The 25,142-nt window shown below is 42.9% G+C and overlaps 1 protein-coding gene across 1 annotated transcript in view; it reads left to right on the top strand.

The window, feature by feature from the left end:
• DNAH17 (dynein axonemal heavy chain 17) overlaps positions 1 to 25,142 on the top strand; it is a 128,694-nt gene that overhangs the window by 12,895 nt on the left and 90,657 nt on the right. Inside the window, exons 11-24 of the mRNA XM_078384260.1 lie at positions 1,724 to 1,992; positions 2,146 to 2,341; positions 3,681 to 3,827; positions 4,447 to 4,555; positions 5,018 to 5,121; positions 5,253 to 5,393; positions 8,011 to 8,154; positions 9,754 to 9,936; positions 12,006 to 12,260; positions 19,415 to 19,584; positions 21,025 to 21,247; positions 21,764 to 21,880; positions 23,331 to 23,417; positions 23,868 to 24,020. Of these exons, the coding sequence (XP_078240386.1) occupies positions 1,724 to 1,992; positions 2,146 to 2,341; positions 3,681 to 3,827; positions 4,447 to 4,555; positions 5,018 to 5,121; positions 5,253 to 5,393; positions 8,011 to 8,154; positions 9,754 to 9,936; positions 12,006 to 12,260; positions 19,415 to 19,584; positions 21,025 to 21,247; positions 21,764 to 21,880; positions 23,331 to 23,417; positions 23,868 to 24,020 (2,298 nt within the window). The remainder of the gene's footprint in view (positions 1 to 1,723; positions 1,993 to 2,145; positions 2,342 to 3,680; positions 3,828 to 4,446; positions 4,556 to 5,017; positions 5,122 to 5,252; positions 5,394 to 8,010; positions 8,155 to 9,753; positions 9,937 to 12,005; positions 12,261 to 19,414; positions 19,585 to 21,024; positions 21,248 to 21,763; positions 21,881 to 23,330; positions 23,418 to 23,867; positions 24,021 to 25,142) is intronic.

Here is a 25,142-nt window from a genome sequence, read left to right as displayed (position 1 = left end):
TAAAAACCGTGATTTTCTGTCAAATTAATCAACACTTTCCCATGCATCATGTATTCACCCTTTTTTACATTGATTCAAAGCACACTAAACCCTATGTAAATAGAATTTTTAAAGTATTGTAACCACACTCTCATTCATGAGAGGATGAGTCTGGCTTGCCTTCCTGATATTAAATTTGAACCAAACAATTAGAAAACAAAGCTTTATCTGAATAATCAGTCAAGGAACATATTACAGTCATATAATTAAGAGTTTTCTGTTTCAGAGCTCAGAAAGAAGAATTTAATATTTAATGACCCTAGAAAGAGGCCTGGACTATTGCCAGAATAAGCCACCACTTCATTGCAGGAGGCACCACAGAGCACCACAAACCTCATCAACAATACAAATTAAATTCCCAGAGGCAAAGAATCTCACTACTTCCTGATAACTGTGATTAGGAACTTTAGAAAAGAAAAGAAAAAGTTATACCAGAATTGAACACATATGTATGATGGCTATATGAAACTTTTTTCTTGCCCTGTAATCCATATTGTCAGTGAAATAAAATACCTGTAATAACTAAGAGAACAAAAATAATAATGAAAGTATTGGGGTACCTTGAAATAAAATTGACAAATATATTTCTGGCTCAACTTTTGTGAGTTGCAACCCATTTCCTCAGGTGCCCCAGGTTTATTTATATAGCATACATGGAAGTAGGATAGGGACCAAATGAGATGGACAAAAGAGGATGACCATTATATTAATATTCAACTTCAAAGGCACCAATAACATTATTAGCACTGGTAATGAATATTAAAAAATATTGGTTACATAGAGAGCTTCATTTGCATTGGAAAGACATCATCTATCATTGATAGTAAATGACAGATACTGTTGGCTGCTTCATCACAGGATGTCTACATAATCAAAGCCTGCCACAAATCAAAGAGCACAGTACCAAAGCCTGTTGAGAGGTTTTTGTTAGCTAATGCAGAAAGTCCTTCAAGGAAGACTTTCTCTCATTATTCTGAACAATGAATATAATAACATTCCAAAGGCCCACATAACTGAGCAGTGGGAAGATAATAATCCAGGATCATTATCCTACCTTACTTGGTTCTGGATGGCTTCAGCATGACATTATATCCATTCTTCTCAAAAGTAACTTTTCAAGCCCTGGATGGTAATTGTAATTGAACAACATCTGGACAGCCACAAGTTCCCCATTTAGTAGAACTACTGGAAGAGTTTTTGTGTATCGCTTCATTTAATAGCAAGCTCAGGTGATGCATGGTGATTGGGCTGGTACCAAAATGGGATTCCTGAGGAGGTGGAGGAAGGGATATAGGAATGTTTCCTGGGGGGGGGGGGGACACACAAAGATTTTCAAAAATTTTGAAAAATATTTCTAAAAATCCTAGATGCAGACCCCATTCTTCTGATCACCCCAACAGAAAGTGAACATGGCTAACAGTGAACTGGAAAAGAAAACAGAAAAGCCAAGGGAGAGCAGAGAATGGGGTGGAATTGAGTATTTTGGAAGAAAGTGTGGATGTCCGGGACCCTAAACTTCTTAAGAAGTGGGTATACAATGCAACAGTTTGTTGCAGGTCTGTTTATTTAGCGTAATTCAGAATGGCTTGTATGAGTCTTGGAAGCACTAAGAGATCCTCAGAGAAAGCATTTTTGTTTTATTAAAAACTGATCACTGTGTTATTACTTTTGCAATGTTCTCTAGCAAATCCATATGTTTGCCTCTCTGTTGGAACGGCCATTGATCAAGGCAGATGTGGCTCCCCACTATGCAACACTCCTGGAGATATTCAACGTTGAATTGGACAATGCAAAGCTTTTGTATGATGCTCAGATAGCTGCCACTAAAACAGGGGACCATGTGCCTCCCATTAGCAAAAACATGCCGCCTGTTGCTGGGCAATTAAAGTGGGCTTTGGAACTCCAGGAAAGATTGCAGATCCCAAGGAAGGAATTGCGTGCCATTGATCATCCGTAAGTAACTCTCAGTGCCTCTCATTAGAAAATATCAAGCCGTCAGAACTATATTGGCTAAAGTAATTGTATAGGTTCATGTTTCTAATGTCATTCAGTTCCTCTCTTCTTCTGACACTGGGCTTTTCTTCCCCCCCCCCACCCCCGCTCCAGTGTTATGCTCAGTTCTGAAGCCAAGCTGATATATGGGAAATATGAGGAGATGATACGTTTGCTGAAAGGTTACCGTGAAAGGATTTATGAAGAGTGGATCAGCCGAGTCGACAAAGACTGTCAGTTCAACTTAGAGCAACCTCTGATCCAGAGAGATCCAGAGACAAATCTTATTAAAGTTAACTTCAGCAAAGAGGTGTGTGAATAATATAACAACACACTAGGCTCTTATTGCAGTGTGTGGATTAGCTTGCTTGCACTACCTCAGCCTCCCTCACCCTGGTGCTCTTCACAAGACATGTGGGACTACAGTTCTCATAATGTCCCACTTAAAGCCAGAAGAAGTATTCAGGACAGAATTTTGTAATTAGTAATTCTGGTGTTTTCAAATTACTAGAAAAGCATGGAGTGGACTTCTTAATATTACAGTGTCTGCTTGTGATTACTTTTTGTTGATATATGCCATCAAGTCATTGGCAACCTATGTTGACCCTATGAACTAACAACTCCCTAAAATCTCATGTTTTGTCTTCCCATAATTAACCATGGCAAGTTACTCAAACCTTATGTAGATCCCAAAGGATCCCGGCCAATATGTTTGACTGTGGCATGTAGTTTGGTGCAAAGAGATGTTGTTCGTGACCCTCCTCTGCCACCAGTTTTGGAAAGAAGTGCAAGATCTTCCACTGGTGTTGATGTAGCCAAGAGAGCAAGACGTTTGACTGACTTGGCACCTGGGAACAAAAGAAGTAGGGTGTCCCAAGCAATTCCCTCTATTTAAACACCAAACTGTGCAGACCTTTAAAAAAGAAAGAAAACAAAGAAGGAGAGTAGGTCTGAATTTAACAGCAAAGCGGCCACATAAATGAGGAGTGCAGAATCTGCCCCCTTCCAGATGATCCCATCATCACCAAGAATTGTTCTTCTAAAAGAAGAACTTTTCTTTCCAAAAATTTTAGACAGTATTGAAATCCAAACCTGGTTGAGAAGAAAAGTGCCTGAGGACAGAAGCTGAGGATGAGGAGTGAGCGCTGTGCTGCTGCCCTTGGGAAACTTCTAGGGTTTTTTGCATGTCCCATGCATTATCCTACTCTGTGATTAGAGGCTGTTCCATTTTGGTTCCACTTATCCTGGGCAGGGTGACAACATGAAAAGGAGGACCGGGACCTTGCACATTTAATACTTGTGTGAAAGACAGAATTTCCTGCTGAAATTCCCTCTTCAGTACAACTGTTAAAGTGCAAGATCCCTGTCTTCCTTCTCATGTAACCACTGCAGGCCATGGTGAGCTCATTCAATTTATCTCAATTGAGTCCACCTATGTTCAGATGCACAATGAGCAGTAAGTGGAGTCTTTGGTCCCCAAATTTTTCCTATTGATATGATGTTGCAGTTGTCACATAACATCCAGTTGTATTCCAAGCGTATATAAGAGGTGGATCCAGGTAACAAATCTGCATGCCAGACTGTTGCTTTGGTTCTTTTACTCTTTATAGAAGGGCATTTGTTTCTCAATTGTTCTTAATGTCATGCAGCTTGTGGCTGTTCTCCGAGAAGTCAAGTACCTGAGCTTTCAGCAGCAGAAGGACATTCCAGACAGTGCTGCAGGTCTCTTCTCTCAGAATGAAACATTCCGGACGTTTGTGGACAACTTAGATCTTATTGTTGGCTGGTATAATAAGGTATATATGAATCGTAGCTGAGAGGCAATTTGTTTCTCCTTCCTTCTGAATCATGTATTTTTTTATGAAGTTCAAGGTGGCACATCTGGTTCCCATCACCCTCATTTTACCTGCACACTAACCCTATGAGGGTTGAGAGGGGGAGGCTCGTCTCAAAATCACCCAGTGAACTTCATGGCTGAGCAGGAACATGACCTGGGGTCTCTTCAGTCTTATTCCTAGAGCAACACTCTTTTCTGCTTACTTCATCAAGTAGTGACATTTCAGCATAACATGAAGTCACTGTAGACATTGGACTATAATAAAAAGAACAAGCTGGCAAAAGATGTTTTACACCATTTGTATAGACACGCCATTTTCTCTGTGGATATTCCCATGCCAGTATGTTAAATACCTAAATCACACTTTTGTGATACTTTCTAGAATTAGCAGGTGGTACGCGGTTCATCACGTACCTAGAGCTGTTGAGTCCAGTGGAAATCTCTTTGCAGGAAGGTCTTCAGAGCCCTCTAAATATCTAGAACGGGACTGAAGTTAGACATACAGCAATCTGGGCAGTTCCTTCAACTCCTCAAAATGAATTTCAGCATGCATCCCAAAATAAGCTTCTTCTTTTTAGATCAAGCTGACAATTTTGCCAGTAGAACTTCCACTGGTCAATGGTGAGCTGGAAGAAATTGACATTGGCTTGCAGAAAGCTGAGACTAACCTTTTCTGGAGCAATGAAGGTACAAATGTTCTCTGTCATAACTCATGAACTGAAATCTCCTGTTTTGTAGCATAGCAATCAGATGAACCTGAAATTCAGGACCAAACGTCATGCATCTGAGCCCACCTGCCTTCATAGTAAATGGCCATTCAACCTGCGTCTCTTATCATTTGCTTGATACATTGAGACTGAGTGCACACAAACCAGAGAAAGTGTTGTTTGTATCTTGCCCCAAAGATTATTGTGAAATTTGTGTGTACAACAAATCCATATAACCTATGTCACATAATACATACTTTAAAAAAAGATCAGTTGTGGCATCCCTATATTGGCCTTCATCACCTCCTGTTTAGCTTCAACAAGAGAGATTTGGAGAAGTCTGAAAGTTAAGACAAGGAGATTGGTTGTACAGGAGGGGCACCTATGGTGTCTGGTGATATTTACTGTGTGTTACCTTACTCCTACACCCCCCTCTTGACAGGTGTTATGGACTACATTCAAGAGATGCGCAATGTCTTATATGATCTAGAGACAAGAATTCAGAGAACCAAGATAAATGTGGAGAATATTGGGCAGCTCATGCAGGTGAGTAACTTGAAAACTGGTTTCTACCAGTTTGCTATGGAATGGGGAAATACTCCTTGATGTATTTCTAGTTTTGCTCCTCTGCGTCTAAGTTATCTTTTCCTAAACCATGTATCTGATTCTTCTCACAGGAGTGGTCAGCTAGTCCTTTGTTTGAAAGGAAAGACAATAAGGAGACAGCACTTCTCGATTTAGATGGAAAACAAACAAACCTAAACAAACGCTATGCAGCAATCAAAGATGCTGGGCAGAAGATCCAGGCTATGGTTGAGGTGAGAAACTGGGGGTGCGAATGGATAGCCAAATTATCACAGTCTGGATCAGGCTGGATCATGTTAAACAGTGTTGCTTTGAAATGTGGTTTGTCATTTGGGGTGATCCTTGCACTTACATGCAAGAATCAGGTTGTTTTAGAGCAGGAAAGCATATTTCACCTCAAGTGACCCTGTTTAGCTCGTGCTCCCTTTAAAGGGAAAGAAAACAAATAAATAAAAAGTAACAACACCAAAAAGAGAGATTTCTCCTTCTTGTCCCTTCCTGTCTCCTCCCTCCATGGGGAAGAAGAAGGAAGCTTTCATTAATTTTTTTTTTCCTAACTGGCATAGCGCATCAGCACTGCCTTACAAAGGCTTGAAAGACACACACAGAGAGAAGCACATTTGCAGTGTTCCTCTCTCCATCTCCATGGAGAATAAGAGAAAGCTTTCATTTTCCAAAGATCATGAAGTGGGTTAAGCAGACAGCTTAGGCTATCCGCTTTGATTGATCCAAATGATCACACATGCTGGGATCAAACCAAAATGAAGCAATTCTACTTGCATCGAAACAACAACAAAACAAAACAAAACAGTAACTCCTGACAGATAGCCCAAAACTGTGCGACAACCTGATTCATATTGGCCTGTATGTCATGTCGTCAGTGAAAAAAAGGAGTGAAACAGACAGTCTTCGTATTGAACCAAACTGCAAGACAAATCCCCATCTAGCCACATTTTGAGGAAGGAAGATACTGCTTGTCATAATCTGAACAACGGCACACATATAAATGGCAACTTTTAAACAACATATTTTCAGGAATATATGCAACTGTATCAGAAAATGTTTGATTTGCCTTTCACTGCTGATTGTTTTCGTTGTATTTTACTTCTTTGACTATTGCTTTTACATTTTAAACAGACATTTGCGGTTTATTTCAGGTGGTTGTAATTTGTTATTTTGTAATTTGTGATGTTAAGTGTGTGCTTTTATGTAGATTGTTAGATGCCTTGAACACTTATGATGAAAGGCAAGATATAAATCAAATTAATGATGAAGGTGATTGATGAATTATTGCTTAAGTGTACCTATAATTTGCTTTCCTGCACACCAAAGCCGTCAAACTAACGTACAGTATAATCATAGCTCCTGCTGATTGCTTGTCTGCTGCCCCTTTCCTGGCTTAAGATAAAAAAAGGTTGAGGAGGACAGCCAATCATTGCCTTAGTTATCACGATCAGTTCCCTGTTGTATGAGTTGTTCTGAGTTGATTTAGGATATTTAGACAGAGACTTAACTCAGCAAATTAGAGCCTCTGTCTGGAGCATAATGATCAGTGCAAAGGTTGGACTGCAGTCATTTACCGTAGTTCTATAGCCTCTACTCCCTCCCCTTCAGATCCTCACATCCCCCAACATTTTTGTAAAAATACCACCAAACTTTTAAAAAAACTTTTTTTTCTTTTTGATGAAAAAAAAATCTCCAAGTGCCCTATGGGCTGCATGGGAGCTATTTTGCCACGTTTTGAGGCCCCGCAGTAACCCCAAGCCTTTTTCAGTTTTTAAAAAGTGTGGTCACTAGAGGATGCAAGGCACTTTTTCAGTTAAAAAAATCTAACTTTTTTTTAGTTAAACAATTTTTTAAAGTCAGCAAAAACAGTGAATAATACTGTTGCTCATAGCTACAGTGAGCCCATTGAATCGGGGGTGATTTGGTGAGTCAATTCCTTCATACAGACGTTCTATTGATTCAATTGCACTTTTCTAGCTGCAACTTTTTATGCCAAGTAACAACTTTCAGCTAGTGTTTTTAAAAATAATTTTTAGAATGTACAAATTAGCCTTTTTTGGGCTATATCCCTTCCCTTTGACCGCATTCTTTTGGGGGCAACGACCTTCAGGCTACCTGGAAATCAGAAAAATGCCACTCAGTCTTGCTGGAATTGTCCATCCCTGCTCTATTCCAAGAATATGGAGACTTCAGGGTCAGATCTATCTCTTACAACATCATCTCTCTAGATATGCATATCTTTTGGTGCTACGTGCCTAAGTCATCAGACATGCAAACAAGGCTGTGCTTTTTCCCAATAATAAAACAGAGGCAAGATAGTTTGCACAGTAAGGGAAACTCATTAGAATAAACAGGCAATATTTTCCTTTCTGGGGGTGCTGCTCCAAGATACAGAATCAGCATGGCATCTAGTAAGTTTATTAGACAGAGCCTTTCTAGTGTGGATAGCAGAAAAGAAGCAAAACCATTCAGTTGGTGCTATATTGACACTCTTCAAAGTAATGGGCTGGAACTTCAAAGTGGAACAAGATGTCTCTTTTTGTGGACATCTTGTTCCACGGACAGCCCACCTCAATCCACACAAGCACTGCATCATGACAGATCTTTTGCCTCTGATTTCTTGACAACTCTACAGAAGCTTCTCTTGTAAACTGTTTCAATCACAAACTCCACATTTTGGAAGTTTTGACATTAGTGATAGAGTTGCCAAGAACTGTTGTGAACAAATGTTCTGGTTTTTATGAAACTTAAAGGATTAATAATTGAGAGAAAATGGATAAACCCTTAATACACTGTTTTGTAAGTAATGTTTGTTTGTTTGTTTGTTTGTTTGTTTGTTTGTAGGAAAATGCAGAGTTGTTCAAAGCTGACAAGAAAACAAGAATGTGGTCTAATTATGTAGAATACATAGATGACATTGTTTTGGATGGCTACTTTAAGTTTATCCGCAAATCACTGCAATTTCTCCTCAACAATATGTCACCTGATGTGCGTTGGTTGGTTCCTAGTGCTTTTAAAAACATAATGTTCTGAACACACCATGTATCAATGGGCATTGTGCCACATGCCAGAGTTTAAGTCACAAAGATGTGGTTGTTTCATTTCATGGCCAAATAAGCCATATTTTGTAACCAGCAAACTGAAATGTTGCTTCCAGAGTAAATTAAGCAAGGATATGTAAGTGCATTTTTTTAAAAAAATGGAACAACAGATCCTAAACCCTCTCAGTCAACTCTCTGACTCTTGGGAAGGGATGCAGCAGCAGCTCCTCTCTGTCCACAGAGAGGGGTTTTGTGGGAAAGGGGGAGACACGCCACTTTGGAAGACCCTGTTGCTCTCACCCTGAACTCCAGATGTATAAATGTACCATGTGTGGCATTCTTGACAACAGTAAACATCCCTAAATTGGGATGTTGCGGGAGTAGCTTTGGACTTTCGGGAGGGTCAACAGTCCTTCCAGTCTGTTGTAAAGGACTAAGATCAAGCTGAATTGAAACTGATGAGAAAGAATTTTGGAAAGGAAGAAGACGGGGTGTGTGTGAGGAGAGCAAGTTTACTCCCCTCCCCAGATACCTTCTTCCTTTCCAAATGTCCACACCCTGCCCTAATTAGTATAGCCTAGTAGGACTTTTATCCCCTGCTTCTTTTGGCTTGCTCCATAGCTTGTTCTGATTTTTGCAGAATCAGGATTTTAACAGATAATTTTGTGACGGGAATGTGGAGGGATACCCAAGCTATAGAAGGAAAAGCTGTTTAAAATTTGTATGAGTTTTCACTTGTACTGAATTAGGTTAGAAATGTTCAGTACAAAATACATATACATTATGTCATGAATGCCACGTCCTCAGCTTAGAGGGAACTATGAACGTAGGAAAAAAATGCACATTGCATCCCATACGTTTAAACGTTCTTACCTTTCTAAGATGATTATATGCTTTTCAGAGAAGCAGTTTGCGTCTCTCAGAATATAGCAGCTCCCGCCCCACACTTATTGTAAAGTGCTTGCAGTCCTGTCCCCCTGGCCAGTTCCAATGTAAGAAGGTTTAGAGTATAGAAACGCTTTGGGTTGCCAAGGTCATTAAAACTCTTCTACTGTGGGATGGAGGAGGAATCATCCATACCAAGCCAGGCCTCAAAAGGACTAGGTCCAGTTGGACCCAGGGGTGTTCCCTGGTATGTGAGGGCATCTGTGTGTTTCCTTTTGCTCTTTGCCATCATGCTGTGTCATGATCACCTATCCATACAATAAACCTTCAAAGGCATTGGTGACTTTCTGTCTTCATCAGGACACAACGAATGTAAATTGTTTGAATTCTGACTGTTCCTAAACCACCAACTGACTCGTGAATTTCTATGCAGAAACATTCCCTTTTCTGAGCGCCTGAGTAAATATTCAAATAATCCAAATGCTGGTGTCTGCATTCATGCATTTCCAGTCCCTACAACCTGCTAGAGGCTGCAGCCATAATGAGAGGAGTGAGGAGGCAAAGGTTGATGAAGTGGAACTGGTTGGACGATGTTCCAATAATACTTTGAATGTAAGACCGATAAAGAGTGACTGATACAGAATCTCCTAATCTGTTTTAGGCCAATGCCGCCCCTTTATTTGAAGTCCGCTTAGAATTATATAAAGATGATTTAAGGTACCGTCCATCACTGGAAGTGGGAGCAGACCAGGGTTTTTTGGAAGTGGTAGAAAACCTGATGAATGACATCTATGAGACTGCTAAGCTAATACCAAGACTGGCAGAAGGGAAGGGCAGCTATAAGGTTAGTACTCCTCTGACAGACAATTGTTCATTTGCCCTGGGTGGGGATCACTGATTGTGACCTCTTGGCTTGCTTGACATATCTGTGCCTTTCTCTGAACAGTGATTATTTGCGCTGCTGCACATGAGGAATGACATGTATTTTATAGGCAGAGTTTAGATGTTATGAGTTGCAAGTACCCTGATTAATTATAACTAGTTACCTAGAAGTAATTAAACTGTGGTATCTTTGTGTTCCATCAAGTCATGGTGACCCTCCAAGAGGTCCTCTTAGGAGGCCCTGCTCAGATCGTGCAAACTCAAGGTGGTGGATTCCTTTATTGAAACAGTCTCCCTCTTTTTGTAGTGCCTTCAGATTTTCACAGCATTATTATCCTTCCCTGTGAGACTTTCACATTATACAGTTTGGCTGTAATTGTGTCAAATTGTTTAAACTCAGAATTGGAGTTTCTTTTATTGGTGTCGTGAAAAACATTTTCTAGTTATTTTCAAAGATACCTCCTAAGGGTATTTTAAGGTAGTTTTAGAGACACGTCGACAGATATTTTGAGGTGCTATATCATTCTGTGATAAGGCTTAAATTGCAAGGAAAGCATATCTTGGTTTTGCCTTTTTATTAATATTTCCAAAGTGTAGTATTAGAATTGGCTACTGGAGGAAATCACAGAATATTTCTCACTATTTTTTTCTGGCCTATTGGTAAGGAGAGATCAATCTATCAGTAAGTGCAACCCACCAAAATGACTTACATGATTAGAACAACACTAACAGTAAGAGCAGCCTGACTGCTGAGAAGTAATAAGAAATACAAGAAGTTTATTTTTAAAGGTAGCATTTAAAAGCTCTGAGTACTCTGCAATCATTCCTCAGCCAATGTTCATGGGCAAGGCCCTGCACACCTCTCTTGTGGTGAAACAGAAAATGTAGAATAATACATATCTGTGTCTACATGCCAAGAACTCTTGAGCTGCCTCCAAGATATCACTATGCCTGAGTTTGTATTCCAACAATTCATTTCATGTAGAAATTCATTTTATGGCTGGAATTAAACTGAAGAATTACACCAGTACGAGTATAAGTCCATTGGTATAAATTGTCTGTGGCAAATTGCTGCTGGTTAAAAAGCCACAAGGACATTTGTTGTTGCAAGCCAAGTCACATCATGGGTGTGTGACACTATATACAACAACTTTTAACTGGCTTCTGAGATTTAAAAGCATAGATAACAGGATTTTGGCCTAGGTATGCTTTGGGGGAGGGGAAAGGCGAACTGGGGACAGGGCACAAATGAGAAATAAGTAGTGAAAAATAAGGCAGTTTTCAGTGGATAAGAAGTAAGACTTTTCCAGTCCAAGTCCATGTTTCAGTGGCCCAGCACCATAACTGTATGTGTCAATAATCAAGTCTGCCCCCTTATTCTCTCAGATAGGAACAGAACAGAAATACAGTACATTCACATATCCTTTCAAATTATTTGTTATCTGTATGTTTTCAGTCACCATGATGCTTAGAAACATAGTATTAAAAATTGTATAGACTCCCAGGATTCTAAGAAAGCCATAGCATTTTGTACTAGAAAATACAATTCAGGACTGCAAAATCTGCAGAGTTTCAGGTTTGCCTAAAAATTATAATAGGAATTTACATTATTTTACTTATTTAGTTAAATTATTTTTATCCCACCTTTCTTCTTAAAAAAGAACCTAAGGCGGCTTACATCATTAAAAATACAATATGCAGATGCTAAAAACAGTAGGTGCAAATACTTAAAAATAATTAAACAAGTATTACATTAAAAACAATAATAAAATCAATACTAAAACAACAGAGCACAACCATTCATTTATGTGGTTTGTTTGCCTTTACATAAATGCATTGTTTGACCTCTGTTGAAGATGAAAACAATCCAGAATGTCAAAGGAGACCGTCTGAATCAGACATGTGGTCCAGCATTACTTTTCTGACAGTGGCTGCCCTGATGCCTTCAGGAAGCCTCCAAGTGAGTGTCACTTTCCATGTTGTTGATCCATGTGTTTCCCAAATGGCAATCATGTCTCTTAATATTTGCAGTCTGACCTAGAAGATACAGGAGAGTTGATAGAGATGCGAGAGGAGGTGGCAAACCTTGTAGTCAGTGCCATGAAGAAAGGGGAGGAATATGAAGACTCCTTTGAGAAATATTCCTACCTTTGGATGGATGATCCCCATGAATTCATGCAGCGCTTCCTCACCTTTGGGCGTGCCCTAACAACAGAAGAACTGGAGTCTCATGCAGAGGATTACTTGCCTCACGTTGCACCCACTCTAGAGCAATTTCAGCTACAGGTGAGAGGTGAAGAGTGTGAGTTTGCGTGTGCTTCACTCACATGCAAGGTGTTTTTTTTTTTAAATAAATGTAAGTAGCAGTAGATCCATGAGTAGAAACAACATTCAGGTCTGGGTAATCTCTTTACTGTATTTCTAAAATCTTAGAAACAAGGTGAGCTTTGGAGTCCCCTAGAATTTACCTTAAGACATAGACGTTATAATGGTGTCATCTAAATTTGGTTGTATGTACATTTTTGGACTTTTTGCTTCCCTGATCCTTCACATTTTATGACATTGTGGGTGTAGAAGAGTTCCAGAAGACTTAAAAAGCTTACCTTTTTGTATGTTTTCAGTGATCTAATTAAGGCATTACCCACTTGAGAACTTTATCCACTTGTATAGTGTGGGGGAAGCTCCATGCACTCTTTCAAATCCCCATTCTTCATATGGCTAAACTATACCGTGCACTTTCCAGTATCCACTCTGTAGATATATTTCCTGTTCCATTTCTTGTTTCACAGAAAAATAAGTCATACTTATTTTTTTTTTTTCCCAAGATGGCGCTGGTGCCGGTCGATTAGCGTTTCTCTCGCCGACCCAGCTTGCCTCTTGGGACTCTCTCTTTCTCTCTCCTATTTTTTCTCTCTCTTTCTTTCCCTTGTCTATCTCCTCTCCCCCCTGTTTGCTTTGGTTCCTGTTTGGTGTCCCCCGTCGCTGTGAGAAGTGTGGAGCGTGGAGCGTGAGGGTGTGCTTGCTGAATCCCGGACGCGAGGCGGCTGCGGCTCGAAACGCGAGGAGTGGGGGTGTAGAGCCGCAGCGGATTATTCCGACCTGTCGCTGGGCTGTTCGGGAGCCGGGAGCCCCTCCCGCACCTAGCAAGTGGAGCCGATTCGGGGAGCGGCTGGAGCGGACGAAACACGGCGGAGCAGACGGAGGCCAGTGCGGGTTGAGCTTTGGGCACGGGGTCGGCCGCGGCCGGAGGTCCCTGCCTGGGTTTGCTTGGCCCCGGGGATTTGGTGGAGCTCCTCGTGAACGATCGGAGGCTGGCGGGATCCCAAAGGAGTGGAGGAGAAGGGGGATCGGAGCCGGCCGGGATCAGGAGCGTGTAGCGTTGTCCTGGGGACCAGGGAGAACTGGCGGGTCCGCTAGGTCGCTGGGGCTTTTGCGAACCGGCGCCATGTTGGCAGCTCCCTTTCTTGTACCTGGCCTCTTTGCTCATTATTTTATTTTTAACAAAGGCGCTCACCAGACTGACTTCCAAGAGCTGGGAAAGGCAGGGACTAAGCTTTTTCCACCTTGGCTTCTGGCGCTACTGGTGCTTCAGTCCAGGCCTGGAAACATCATCAATGTGGGCCCAGAACTAATTCTTAAAAACTGCAAGTTTCATCCCATGCATAAGAACTACAAATTAGCTCCACCAACGAGACCAACGATAAGGCCACAGGCTGGAAGATTGAAAAACTTGAACATATGGGGGGGGGACAGCTATTATGATCCTCTGTTATTAATAATTTTTCTCTTTTTTTCTTTTTTACTAACTATTTAATTTTAATTTTAATTTTATTTATTATTAAGTTTGATATTGTCGGTTTATATGTTCTTTATTGGTAAATTTATTTTAGTATTGTACTTTATAATTTTTTTTTTTAGTATATTTGTATTAAGTTATTAGTTCCTTTTTTCTTTCTATTTAATTTATTATTATTATTATTATTATTTTTCTCTCTCTCTTTCTCTTCTCTTCTTCGTCATGGAATGGGGGGCCTGCCTTCCCAGCGAGGGGCCACAAAACATTTCTGTGATAACGGGTAGAGGGCGATATGGCGTTGACTCCATCCCTACACGTGTCAGAAGAACTACGAACAGATGTCTAAAGGCTGTTCCTTGTTCTGAGACGGAGATCAACCCCCAGTATCGAGGTAGCCAGACCAGCCAGCCCTCCACTCTACGCCTGATGTTGTTGAACGCCAGGTCTGTATCTAATAAAACCCAACTGATTTATGACCTTATTCTGGAGGAAGATGCAGACCTGGCCTGCATAACCGAAACATGGATTGGCGGAGAGGGGGGTCCCCCCCTAGCTCTCATCTGTCCGCCCGGTTATGCTGTTCAACACCAGGGTAGACTGGAGGGACGGGGGGGGAGTTGCCATTGTTTATAAGTCCACCTTAGAGGTAATTAGGCGCTCCTCGGTGGTAAGACCGGGTCTTGAGGCTCTCCACGTGTGGATTGGGGCTAGGGACGGTATTGGGATCTTGCTGGGTTACCGTGCTCCCCGCGACCCAGCCACCTCCCTACCGGAGCTGGTGGACTTTGTCTCCGCGGCATTGTTGGGCTCCCCGAGGCTATTGGTACTGGGGGACTTCAACGTGCGTGCGGGGGCAGAGTCTTCCGGTCCAGCTCTTGAGTTCTTGGAGACCATGGCCTTCTTGAACATGTCCCAGCATGTTAACGGCCCTACACACGTGGGCGGCCATACATTAGATCTGGTCTTTTCTACCAATGGGAGCGAGAGTGGTCCGATGGTGACTGACCTTGAGTCGGTACCCTTGTCATGGTCGGATCACCACCTAATAAGATGTACCACCAAGATGGCTCTCCCCCCTCGCAGGGAGCCCGGACCTATTGTTATGGTCCGCCCTCGAAGGCTACTGGATCCGACTGGATTCCAGGATGCCATGAGAGGGATTACGGCTGACCTGGCTGGCGCTCCTGTCGAGGCTCTGGTCGAGGCTTGGTCCACTGCCGCGACTAGTGCCGTAGACATGATCGCACCTAAACGCCCTCTCCGCCGCAGAGATCGCCCGGCGCCCTGGTTTACCCAGGACCTCCGGACGTCGAAGCGGGTCAGGAGACGGCTAGAGCGCAAATGGAGAAAGGACCCGACGGTTTTTAATCGTATAGCTGTTAAGGTCGCTACTAACCTTTACCAGGCTAAGGTAAAGGCTGCCAATCGAACATACCTCGCTAACCGGATAAGCGAGGCGTCCAATCAGCAGGCGGAACTATTCCGTATAGTACGTGACCTATCCGGAGTTGGCCCGGGAGATAGGCCTCCCCCTAGTTTTACACCGGGCCAATTTGCAGCATTTTTTAAATCTAAAGTGGAGGCCATCCGCTGGGACCTCTCCCCTTTTTTGAACACAGTGAGTCGAGCTGAGATGTCCAGCGCTCCGTCTTGCCCGGTGACTTTTGACTCTTTTCAGCCCGTTTCGCCCGACACTGTGGCCAGGACGCTTGACCGCTGTCGTGCCACCACCTCCTCTTTAGACCCTTGCCCGGCCTGGCTAATCAAGGCAGCCAGGGCCTCAACAACGGAATGGGCCACTGTAATAATTAATGGGTCTTTCCTTGAGGGCAGATTTCCCTCTGCCCTCAAGGACACACTCATTAGGCCCATAAGAAAGAAACCGAGCTTGGCGGTGGACGAAATTGGCAATTATAGGCCCGTCGCCAATGTTTCTTTCTTAAGCAAGGTAGTTGAGAGGGTGGTGGCCGATCAGCTTCAGGCGTTCCTGGATGAAACAGATGCCCTGGATCCATTCCAGTCGGGATTCAGGCCGCGCCATGGAACAGAAACGGCATTGGTCGCCCTGTGCGATGACCTGTTGAGGGAGGCCGACAGGGGCAAAATGTCTCTGCTGGTCCTCCTCGACATCTCAGCGGCCTTCGATACCATTGACCACGGTATCCTCCTGGGGAGGCTCTCCGAGTTAGGAATAGGTGGCCGGGCATTTGCCTGGCTCCGTTCCTTCTTGGAGGACCGACCCCAGAGAGTCCAGCTCGGGGAGAATGTCTCGGCCCCGTGGAGCCTCAATTGTGGGGTTCCACAGGGGTCGATCATCTCCCCAATGCTGTTTAACATCTACATGAGGCCACTGGGGAGGATCATCAGGGGGTGTGGAGCTCGGTGCCATCAATATGCTGATGACACACAGCTCTACATCTCCTTTTTTCCAACTGCAGGAGATGCCGTTCTGTCCCTTCAGCGTTGCCTGGAGACCGTACGGGAATGGATGCAGGAGAACGGGCTGAGGCTGAACCCGGACAAGACGGAGGTACTGAGGGTGGGCGCTCCCACAGCTGGGGATTTGGGCGATTCCCTCATTTTTGGGGGCGTGACCCTGCCTGTCAGCGATGGGGTTCGCAGCTTGGGTATCCATCTGGACCCGGCGCTCACTATGGAAAACCAGGTGGCGTCTGTGGTCCGTACCGCATTTTTCCATCTCAGGCGGATAGCCCAGCTGCGACCCTACCTTGACGTGGGGGCCCTCACCACTTTGGTACATGCGCTTGTAATCTCAAGATTAGACCACTGTAATGCGCTCTACGTGGGGCTACCTTTGAGGCTGCTGCGGAAACTTCAGGTGGTGCAGAATGCTTGCGGCCAGACTACTCAGTGGAGTGAGAAGATACCAACATATCTCCCCCACTCTGACCGCATTGCATTGGCTGCCCATCCGATTCCGCATCGACTTCAAAGTACTGATGCTTACTTATAAAGCCCTAAACGGTTTAGGACCTCAATATCTGGCGGAACGCCTCCTCCCACCAAGATCTACCCGTGTCACTCGCGCAAGCCAGGAGGTAAGGCTGAGGAGCCTGACGCCGAGAGAGGCCCGGAAGGAAAAGACCAGAAATCGGGCCTTCTCGGCGGTGGCTCCTCGCCTATGGAACAACTTACCTCCTGAGATTCGTGCGGCCCCCTCGCTGGGCACTTTTAAAAAACAACTAAAAACATTTATGTATAAGCAGGCCTTCCCAACAGCTAATTCCAACAGTTAATTCCTGACGACTTTTTCTTCTATACTCCTATGGTCTTTATTTTCGTGTATTTGTAATGTTTTTAATATTTACTACTGCTGATTGTAAGCCGCCTAGAGTGGTCGAATTTGGCCAGATAGGCGGGATAGAAATGAAATAAATAAAATAATAATAAATAATAATACTCTTGTATGAGAGAGGTGATATATCTTTTCTTGGGCTAGGGCTGTAACAAAGAAGCATTCAACAGGAATGGCCCCTAGTTTTGCTGGGAGCAAAACCGTAAAAAACTATAAACTTCAAATTTCCATTTTGAAAATACAATTATCTTCCTAAAATCAAAACCATATCTGTCTAGTTCAAGGGTAACATCCCCTTGATAGGATGAAAGCAGAGAGTCTTATGCTGTTCCTGTACTATCAAGGCTGGGGATCATTTTAGATTATGGTTGGCTTTACCTTGTGCTGGAGTGATGACTGAATTGCATTGCAGATTTGAATTTTTACTGTCAGTAGAATTTAGCCTGAGATAGGTTTGTTTGACTAGCTTAGAAGCAACAGATAGTTTTCTTATTTGTTTCTGAGGCTGGCATACAAGTAGAAACCATGTGTTCTTCTTCGCAGTCTCTGTGAATGCACACAAATGGGTGCATTCCCTGGCTAGCCCCTTTCTTTGACAAGTGGTCTATCATCACCAAAGACACTTGGGTGTTTGCCATCATACATTTTGGTTATCTTTTAGAGTTCTCAGATCTTCCTGCTATTGGTTGCCTCAAGATCACAGCTTACTCACCTGCTCTAGAAAATGAAGTCTCTGTTCTTCTCCAGAAGCATGCTATTCAATGCATTTCTTCTCAAGAAGCACTGGACAGCTTCTATTCCTGCTATTTTATGGTTCCCAAGAAGGATGGTGGACTAGGACCAATCTTAGATCTCCAGTTCCTCAATACTTACCTTCGTCCAAGGCGTTTCCGAATGGTCACCTTAGAGTCAGTCAATCCGCTTCTTTCTGCAGGCAATTGGTTTGTGGTGATAGATTTACAGAACACTTACTTTCATATTTCCATCCACGAGTGTCATTGCAAATACCTACGCTTCATCTTCATGAAGTCAGTGTACCAATTCTGCGCCCTACCATTCGGGCTTGCCACTGCAGCAAGGACCTTCACAAAGTGTTTGTCTCCAGTAGCAGCCTACCTCCGTCTGCATAATATCATGGTCTTTCCTTATATAGACAACTGGTTGATCATCGCTGGCTCTTACACCAAGGCACAGGAGGATACACGTTTTATTCTACAAACTCTGTCAGATCTAGGGCTCCAGGTCAACTTTGCAAAGTCCCATCTTCAACCGTCTCAGACGATGGACTACATTGGCGCTTGCTGATTCCAACAGAGCCAGGGTCTTCCTTCATTCCAAAAGGATTTACAAATTGAGCCAGGCTATTCTTTTTAGGCCTCATGGCTTCCACCACGTCTGTTCTCCCTCACGCTAGGTTGAAGATGCACTCTCTGCAGGCGTGGTACCTGTCTCAGTTCAATCCTCTATTAGACAACCCTACCAAACACCTACATGTGACTCCAGAGTTAGCAAGTCAACTGATGTGGTGGACTTTCATGCCGCATCTTCTAATTGGCCAACCCTTCAGGCCCCGTCAGCTGGCAGTCCAGATCATGACGGATGCCAGCCTGATGGGTTGGGGAATGCATTGTGGCATTCATGAGATCCACACCTTGTTGTCCAGCTCAGAGAAGCTGCTACACAACAATCATCTCGAGATGTTGGCAATAAACAAGGCTCTTCACACCTTCTATCCTCTCATGGTCGGTCGTGGAGTACAGGTGGCTACAGACAACACGACCACTCTGTATTACATAAACAAGCAGGGAGGCATTCACTCTTTGTCCCTTCTGTATTTAGCGATCCACCTTTGGGAGGGGTTGGATCACCACATATTTCTGGTCACCATCCACGTATCGACAAAGGATAACGATGTGGCTGGTTGCCTGAGCTGCCTAACCTCTCAAACCCATGAGTGGGTTCTCAACAACTCTGTGTTCTCCCATATCTGCAACAAGTGGGGCACACCAGCCATCATCATCTTTGCCGCCCAGCCTCCCCGCTGTCTGTCACGGCTTGTCTAGAGCTTTGTAATTTTCAGAGCTATGACAGTGGTGGATGTTCGGAACTGAGGTACCACAGGCGGGCGGGGCATGTGCTCCATGGGGAAACATTCTATTGGTCAGTTATTTAAGCTCTAGAATATTCCAAAGAGTCCTGCGCAGGTGCAGTTTAACCCATTTGTGTAGATTCGCAAAGTATCACTCAAAGAACTATGGTTATATGTAAGTAACCTCTCTTTTTTGCCAGCTATAGTACTCTCTTCTCCTGTGACTTTTTGTGATCTAGATTGACACGTACGAAAAGCTCTATGAAGAGGTGTCCAAATTTGAAAACACCAAAGTGTTCAATGGTTGGTTACAAAGTGATTGTCGTCCCTTCAAGCAAGCACTTCTAAACACCATCAAGCGCTGGAGCTTGATGTTCAAACAGCACCTCATTGACCATGTCACCACCAGGTAGGATGAGAAACTATTCGGGCAACCTGGAAACCATTCTAATATTACAGCTCCCCTCTCCAACACCCACATATGCGCATTGTAATTTCCTACAACTACGTAGTGCAGAGGCTGACAACGTGTAGCTCACAAGCTGCATACAGTCTCCCAGAGCAATTTTTTGCAAGCCCACAGCACCTCAACATTTCCCCCTTTTATTTACTTGGGGAAAAAAAATCTTCAAGGAGGTATGGGAATTGCTCCTGAAGCCTCCAGGTTGTGTCCTCAAGGAGGTGTGGGAATTTTCCCATGTTCAGAAAGCTCTGCAATTAACTTCTTTAACCACACCAAATTGACCATCAGTTCCTCTGAGATCACCCACCTCTGATATTGTGCCTAATATACAAACCTTGGATGAATTGTCACTTAAGAAAGCCCCGAGTTCCAAGAATTAGAACCCAAGGATGAAGATGGCCTTTCTTCCTCTCCTTCCCTCCTCTGTAAAAGCAGGATGCAGACTTAAACCAGGAACTGTGTCCTGAATGTATGCATGAGGTGGTGGTGATCTCACAACTGAAGAATAAACTCACCTGCTCTGGAAAAATACATAATAAACGAAAACTTTAATATATCTGAGTATGTGCCTCACAGAGTGGTGGATAGCTCAGGGATTTATTCCTCTGGCCGCAGAGCCAGAGATTGAGAGTTTAATTAATTCCCCACTGTGCCTTCTTGACTGGGGCTGGACTCAAGGGATCCGTAGGGTTCCTTCCAGCTCTGCAGTTCTAAGTTTATTAGTGTAGTGTTTCAGTTAAGGGCTCAGCTGAGACCAATGTGTAATTACTGAAGGATCCTAGCTAAGGACTTCAGCTGAGAGCAATGTAAAGGCATGGACTCCCCATATAAGGCAGGCTCCCATGCTGAATCAGTGTAGGAAACAATTGTTGTGTTTACTTGCAACTTGCTTTGGTATTTCCTGGAGCTGTCTTGACCCTTGGACTGGACCTGGACTCATCTTTGTGATTCCTTGACTCCAGCATTATTACTGCTGGTTCTGATGAATTCTCTGGCTTCTGACCTTAGACTGGGTTATTGGACTTTGCCTTTTGGTTACTGAAGTAAATCATGACAATTATTATAAGCGTATCTCCTCCAAAACTGAGAGGGCATCTCTCTTTGCCTGCCAATCCCAGCTGAAATTCAGGAAGTCCTGCCTCCTCAAAGTAGGTGGAGGGAGTCACTCATCTCACAGGCATCCTCTTCCACTCCCAGAGAGAATGGCCAGTGTATGTCTGCCATGTTACGTTTGTTAGCCTTTAAGGTGTCACAAGACTCTTTATTATTTTCACTATAACAGCCAAAGATGGCTGCTACCCTTCTAGAGATGTGTGTTTCCTTCTGTTTCCCTTGCTCTTGAAGCCTCCAGGTTGTCCTAATGGGAACATGCTCCTTCCTTTACAGCCTTCAGGGTCTTGCTGCTTTCATGAAAGAAGCCAATGCAGGCTTGACTAAACCTTTGAAAGAAGGTGACTATGATGGGCTTGTGGAAGTGATGGGACACTTGATGAGGGTCAAAGAGAGGCAAGTAGCCACTGACAATATGTTTGAGCCTCTGAAGCAAACTATTGAGTTGCTAAAACTGTATGGAGAAGAAATGCCTGAAGAGATCCATATGCAGTTGCATGTAAGTGATTGAATATTTTTCATTGGAGAAATGTTGACATTGCTGCTTTTAACCAATTATAGTGTTTTTGTTTTTGTTTGTTTTTTGTTAGCAAAAGGAAAGACTTCATTTCTTTTTGTGGAGGCAAATGATTCCAGATGTGATATACTTTTAAAATATATTCATGTAGGTGCAGAAAGAAGGAAACTGGCCAAAACCTGCACATGCATCGGTTCCACAGAATCTGCCAGTGATTGCCATCTGGTCTCATTGTAACTCACTGAAGCCATGCATGATTTTTGAATACAGTGATGGTTTTATCTTCCCTCCTAGATTACATTCCTTATTAACTCTGTTCAGAGGGCAAATCTGAAATAGATGAAAGTTTACATCCCCCTTTATTATTACTTGCTGCTTGATCTTTTTGTCTCCCTGTCTCATTGTGTGGCTGCCTGTATTTGTTTTCTTAAACACCTGTCTCTCTCACAGTTGTGTGAGCACAATATTTCAAAAGTTCTCCTTTGGCTTCTTTTTTAGGAATTACCAGAGCAATGGAATAACACTAAAAAATTGTCATTCCAAGCAAAACAGAACGTGGCTCCTTTGCAGGCAAATGAAGTTACAATCATCCGAAGGAAATGCCAGCAGTTTGAGGTAATTTTGGGGTGTATACAGTACTTTCCAAAGCTGGTTCCACCAGTGTAACACAATCAGTGTAAATCTTGGCAGCAGATGGCTCCAAGTAGAAGAAATCAGTATAGGCATTTGCAGTCGGTTGCCTAGTTATGCAATTCAACACACAGCAAATAGTTGTGGGTTTTTTGGGCTTCTTGGCCGTGTTCTGAAAGTGGTTCTTCCTAACATTTCACCAGTCTCTGCGGCTGGCATCTTCAGAGGACAGCAAACTGTCCTGCTCTGGGTTCTTTACTTGTGGCAATTCACTGCTGAGATTTGCCTTGACTGAGGACATGAACACATGAGGCAAATGTTCCCTATTGCAGTTAGATTGTTGTATAAATTTGTGGTCACACAACCGAGGGCCATTATTGAATCATTTACCTGGCTAGCAGTATAACTGTGGTTTATTTTCTCCTTGCTGGGAGGCTTGTGTTATTTTGTCCAATGGTGTATCAATTTATTCCTTATTGGTATGACATGTGGGCACAACCCTATTAATTTTTTTCTGAAGTCAAGTTACTGTGGAAGGTGGCCACCATTATTGCTATGTGGCTGAACTTTAATAATTTAAAAAAAATCATGGCTGGTATATTGATACGTAAGTAAACTTATGTCAACAGTTTTAAAGGCATTGGTAGGTGTTGCATAACTCCACCTATTATCTGACAAGTGACACAGCCCTGGATAAGGGTCCATTGAGTGCAATGCAGTTCTCCCAGAGGCACCAGCGCAACAGAGAAAATTTTACCAAACAGGAAGCCCTACCTGACATATCAAGGTAACATTGCATTTTTTTAAAATAGAGTAAGATGCCGCACTGCCTCAGAAAACAAGAGAGAAGATAAATCGATACCATGGTGTAGCTGGTCATAACTATTCAAATAAGAGAAAATGAATTTGTAATGTTAAAACACATTGGGACATTTGCCTAGGCATATATATCGTACAGCTGTGATTCAGTACAACAAAGGGATGAAATGTATTGTTAGAATAGGGGAATATTTGCCTGGTGTGACCACAGCCCAAGTTGTGTTCACAGGCATAACTCATAGAATTCTTGCCAACAATACAATAAAAGAAATACAACAACAGTAATAACCATTTGCTGGTTTTCCATATCACAAAGAACCTGTTGTCTGAAGCGGCTGCCTCACTCTGCCCAATGGTAGAGCGGGTCCTTGTATGCTATGTTTTGAAGTACAGTATTTGAATATGGAATATCAGTGGTTTAGGCATCTGGCTGCAGAGTGCCACACTGGGAATATTTTAGAGAGTAGTTACCCACAAAGGCCCTTGTCTTGCCCACTCTTTACATGTAATATAGCACCATCCTTATCGATTACAATTCTAATCTTCCCAAGTGCTAGCCTATGTGGTCTTGCTTAACTGTGCTGCTCTCCTTTATTTTTCCTTTTTTTTTTTTTAGATTAAACAACATGAATTCAGGGAGAAATTCCGAGTAGATGCGCCCTTCACTTTTGTTGACCCAGACCCCTATAAATCCCTAAATAAGGTAACTAATAAAGGATGGTAAAAATCTTTCTAGCAATATTTCTGTATCTGTCCTGTAGCACAAAAGAAGCATCATGCTTTTTGGGCCAAAGCCAAATAGCTGCAAAGGCATGTGGGCTCAGTGATTTCCCTGTATGAAGTTGCATACTCATATGGTCAGTCACCAGTGAGAATGAGGGCATGTTCCACCAATTATTCATCAAGGAGACTTCAGCCGAGCAGAGGCTAATTTAATTTACAGGGCAGCTAAGCAGTTGAGTCCCTAGAAGCAAGTTACGACACTTGCCCCTCCATCGCTATCTTGCTTGCATGTTGGCCTTGGCACAAATTATATTAGAGTAACATGTGCTGACATGGCAAGACAGGCAGCTAATCATTACCATCACTAGCATAACATCTGTATTCATCTGCCTGAAGCATTAGCTAATGCCTTTCTCTTTTCTACTTCTAGCAACAAAAAATGATTACTACTATGGAAAAAGAGATGGAAGCCCTGTCCAAATCCGCAGGTTTGTTTGAGGTCTCTGTCCCAGACTACAAACAACTGAAGGCCTGCCATAAGGAGGTGCGCTTGCTCAAGGAGCTCTGGGATATGATCGTCTTGGTAAGACCTTGAATTTGTCATTCGTAGAAAAACTTAATAAGTTGTTCTAAAGCCCTACAGCAAATTTTCCATTCTACCACAATTAAATGAGCATATTGAAGTCAAAATCCCAGCTTTTGCTATGAGCTTATATGATGCAAGTACATTTAAGTCAGGCCTGTAAATTGGAAAGATGAATCTCTTCTCGTGAGTCTACTGTCGGATTGCAGTGAGTGGCTTTATCAAGAAGATTTTGCCTGACAGGGTTGCCTACATAGGATCCAGACTCTGAAAAGATTGTGTTCCTTTGCAAAAGGTGGTGGGCACGTTGTGGCCCTTCGAATGTGGTTGGATTACCGTTCTCAGACTACTGTCTGAGCCACTGGGGCTGAGTTCAACAACAGCTAGAGGGAGACAGGTTCCCCACACCAGCTTTAATGGCTCTGAAATGGTCTTCTGAACAAGCAGTTCACTTGAAAGGGAATCGGGCCTGAATTGCACTCCAGGCAAAATAGGTGAGAAGCAGCAGCTTAGCAGTAGGGATGGGCAGCAAGAACCAAGCAACAAAGAGACTTGAAGTTGCATGAAGGTAAAGCCCTTTGGAGTGGAAGGATTCTCTCTGGGCAAGGAGTGCAAGATAGAAGGCTGGCTGCCTTGCAGATGTGTCTGTTTGCTTCTGCTTGCTCTCTAGCTATATTTGTGTGAACTATCACAAAATGGCACTATCCGTTTTAGTACTTTCTCATTCATAGAATACAATTTCCAGTAAGGAATGTGTAATACTAAGGGGATTGTTAATCACGGCTGAAAGTCAGTTGAGATATTTGTAATCTCTGCTCCATGAAATGCAAGATGAGGCCTTTCTTCATTTGAAAAAAGCACCTCTCCTAAAAACATGCTGTTTTGTGTAGTTTGACTGAGATATAGGCAAAAGAACTACAATAAGACTTTGGGGGCAAAAAGGATAGATAATAGTTCTTATGTACTTCTGTTCTAATGGAAAAGTTATTTAGCACCCTCTGCTGATATTCCAAAGAACAATTTCATTTATTCTTTAAGTGCAGGCATTTTCTCCATTTATTTCAGCAACAGACAAGTACCTCTCTGCTGTATCACTCATACAAGAGAGCACATATAGTCCTT

The sequence above is a fragment of the Pogona vitticeps genome, chromosome 2, assembly GCF_051106095.1.
Source record: "Pogona vitticeps strain Pit_001003342236 chromosome 2, PviZW2.1, whole genome shotgun sequence".
NCBI classification, from domain to species: domain Eukaryota; kingdom Metazoa; phylum Chordata; class Lepidosauria; order Squamata; family Agamidae; genus Pogona; species Pogona vitticeps.
This window is presented reverse-complemented; position numbering and strand designations above follow the sequence as displayed.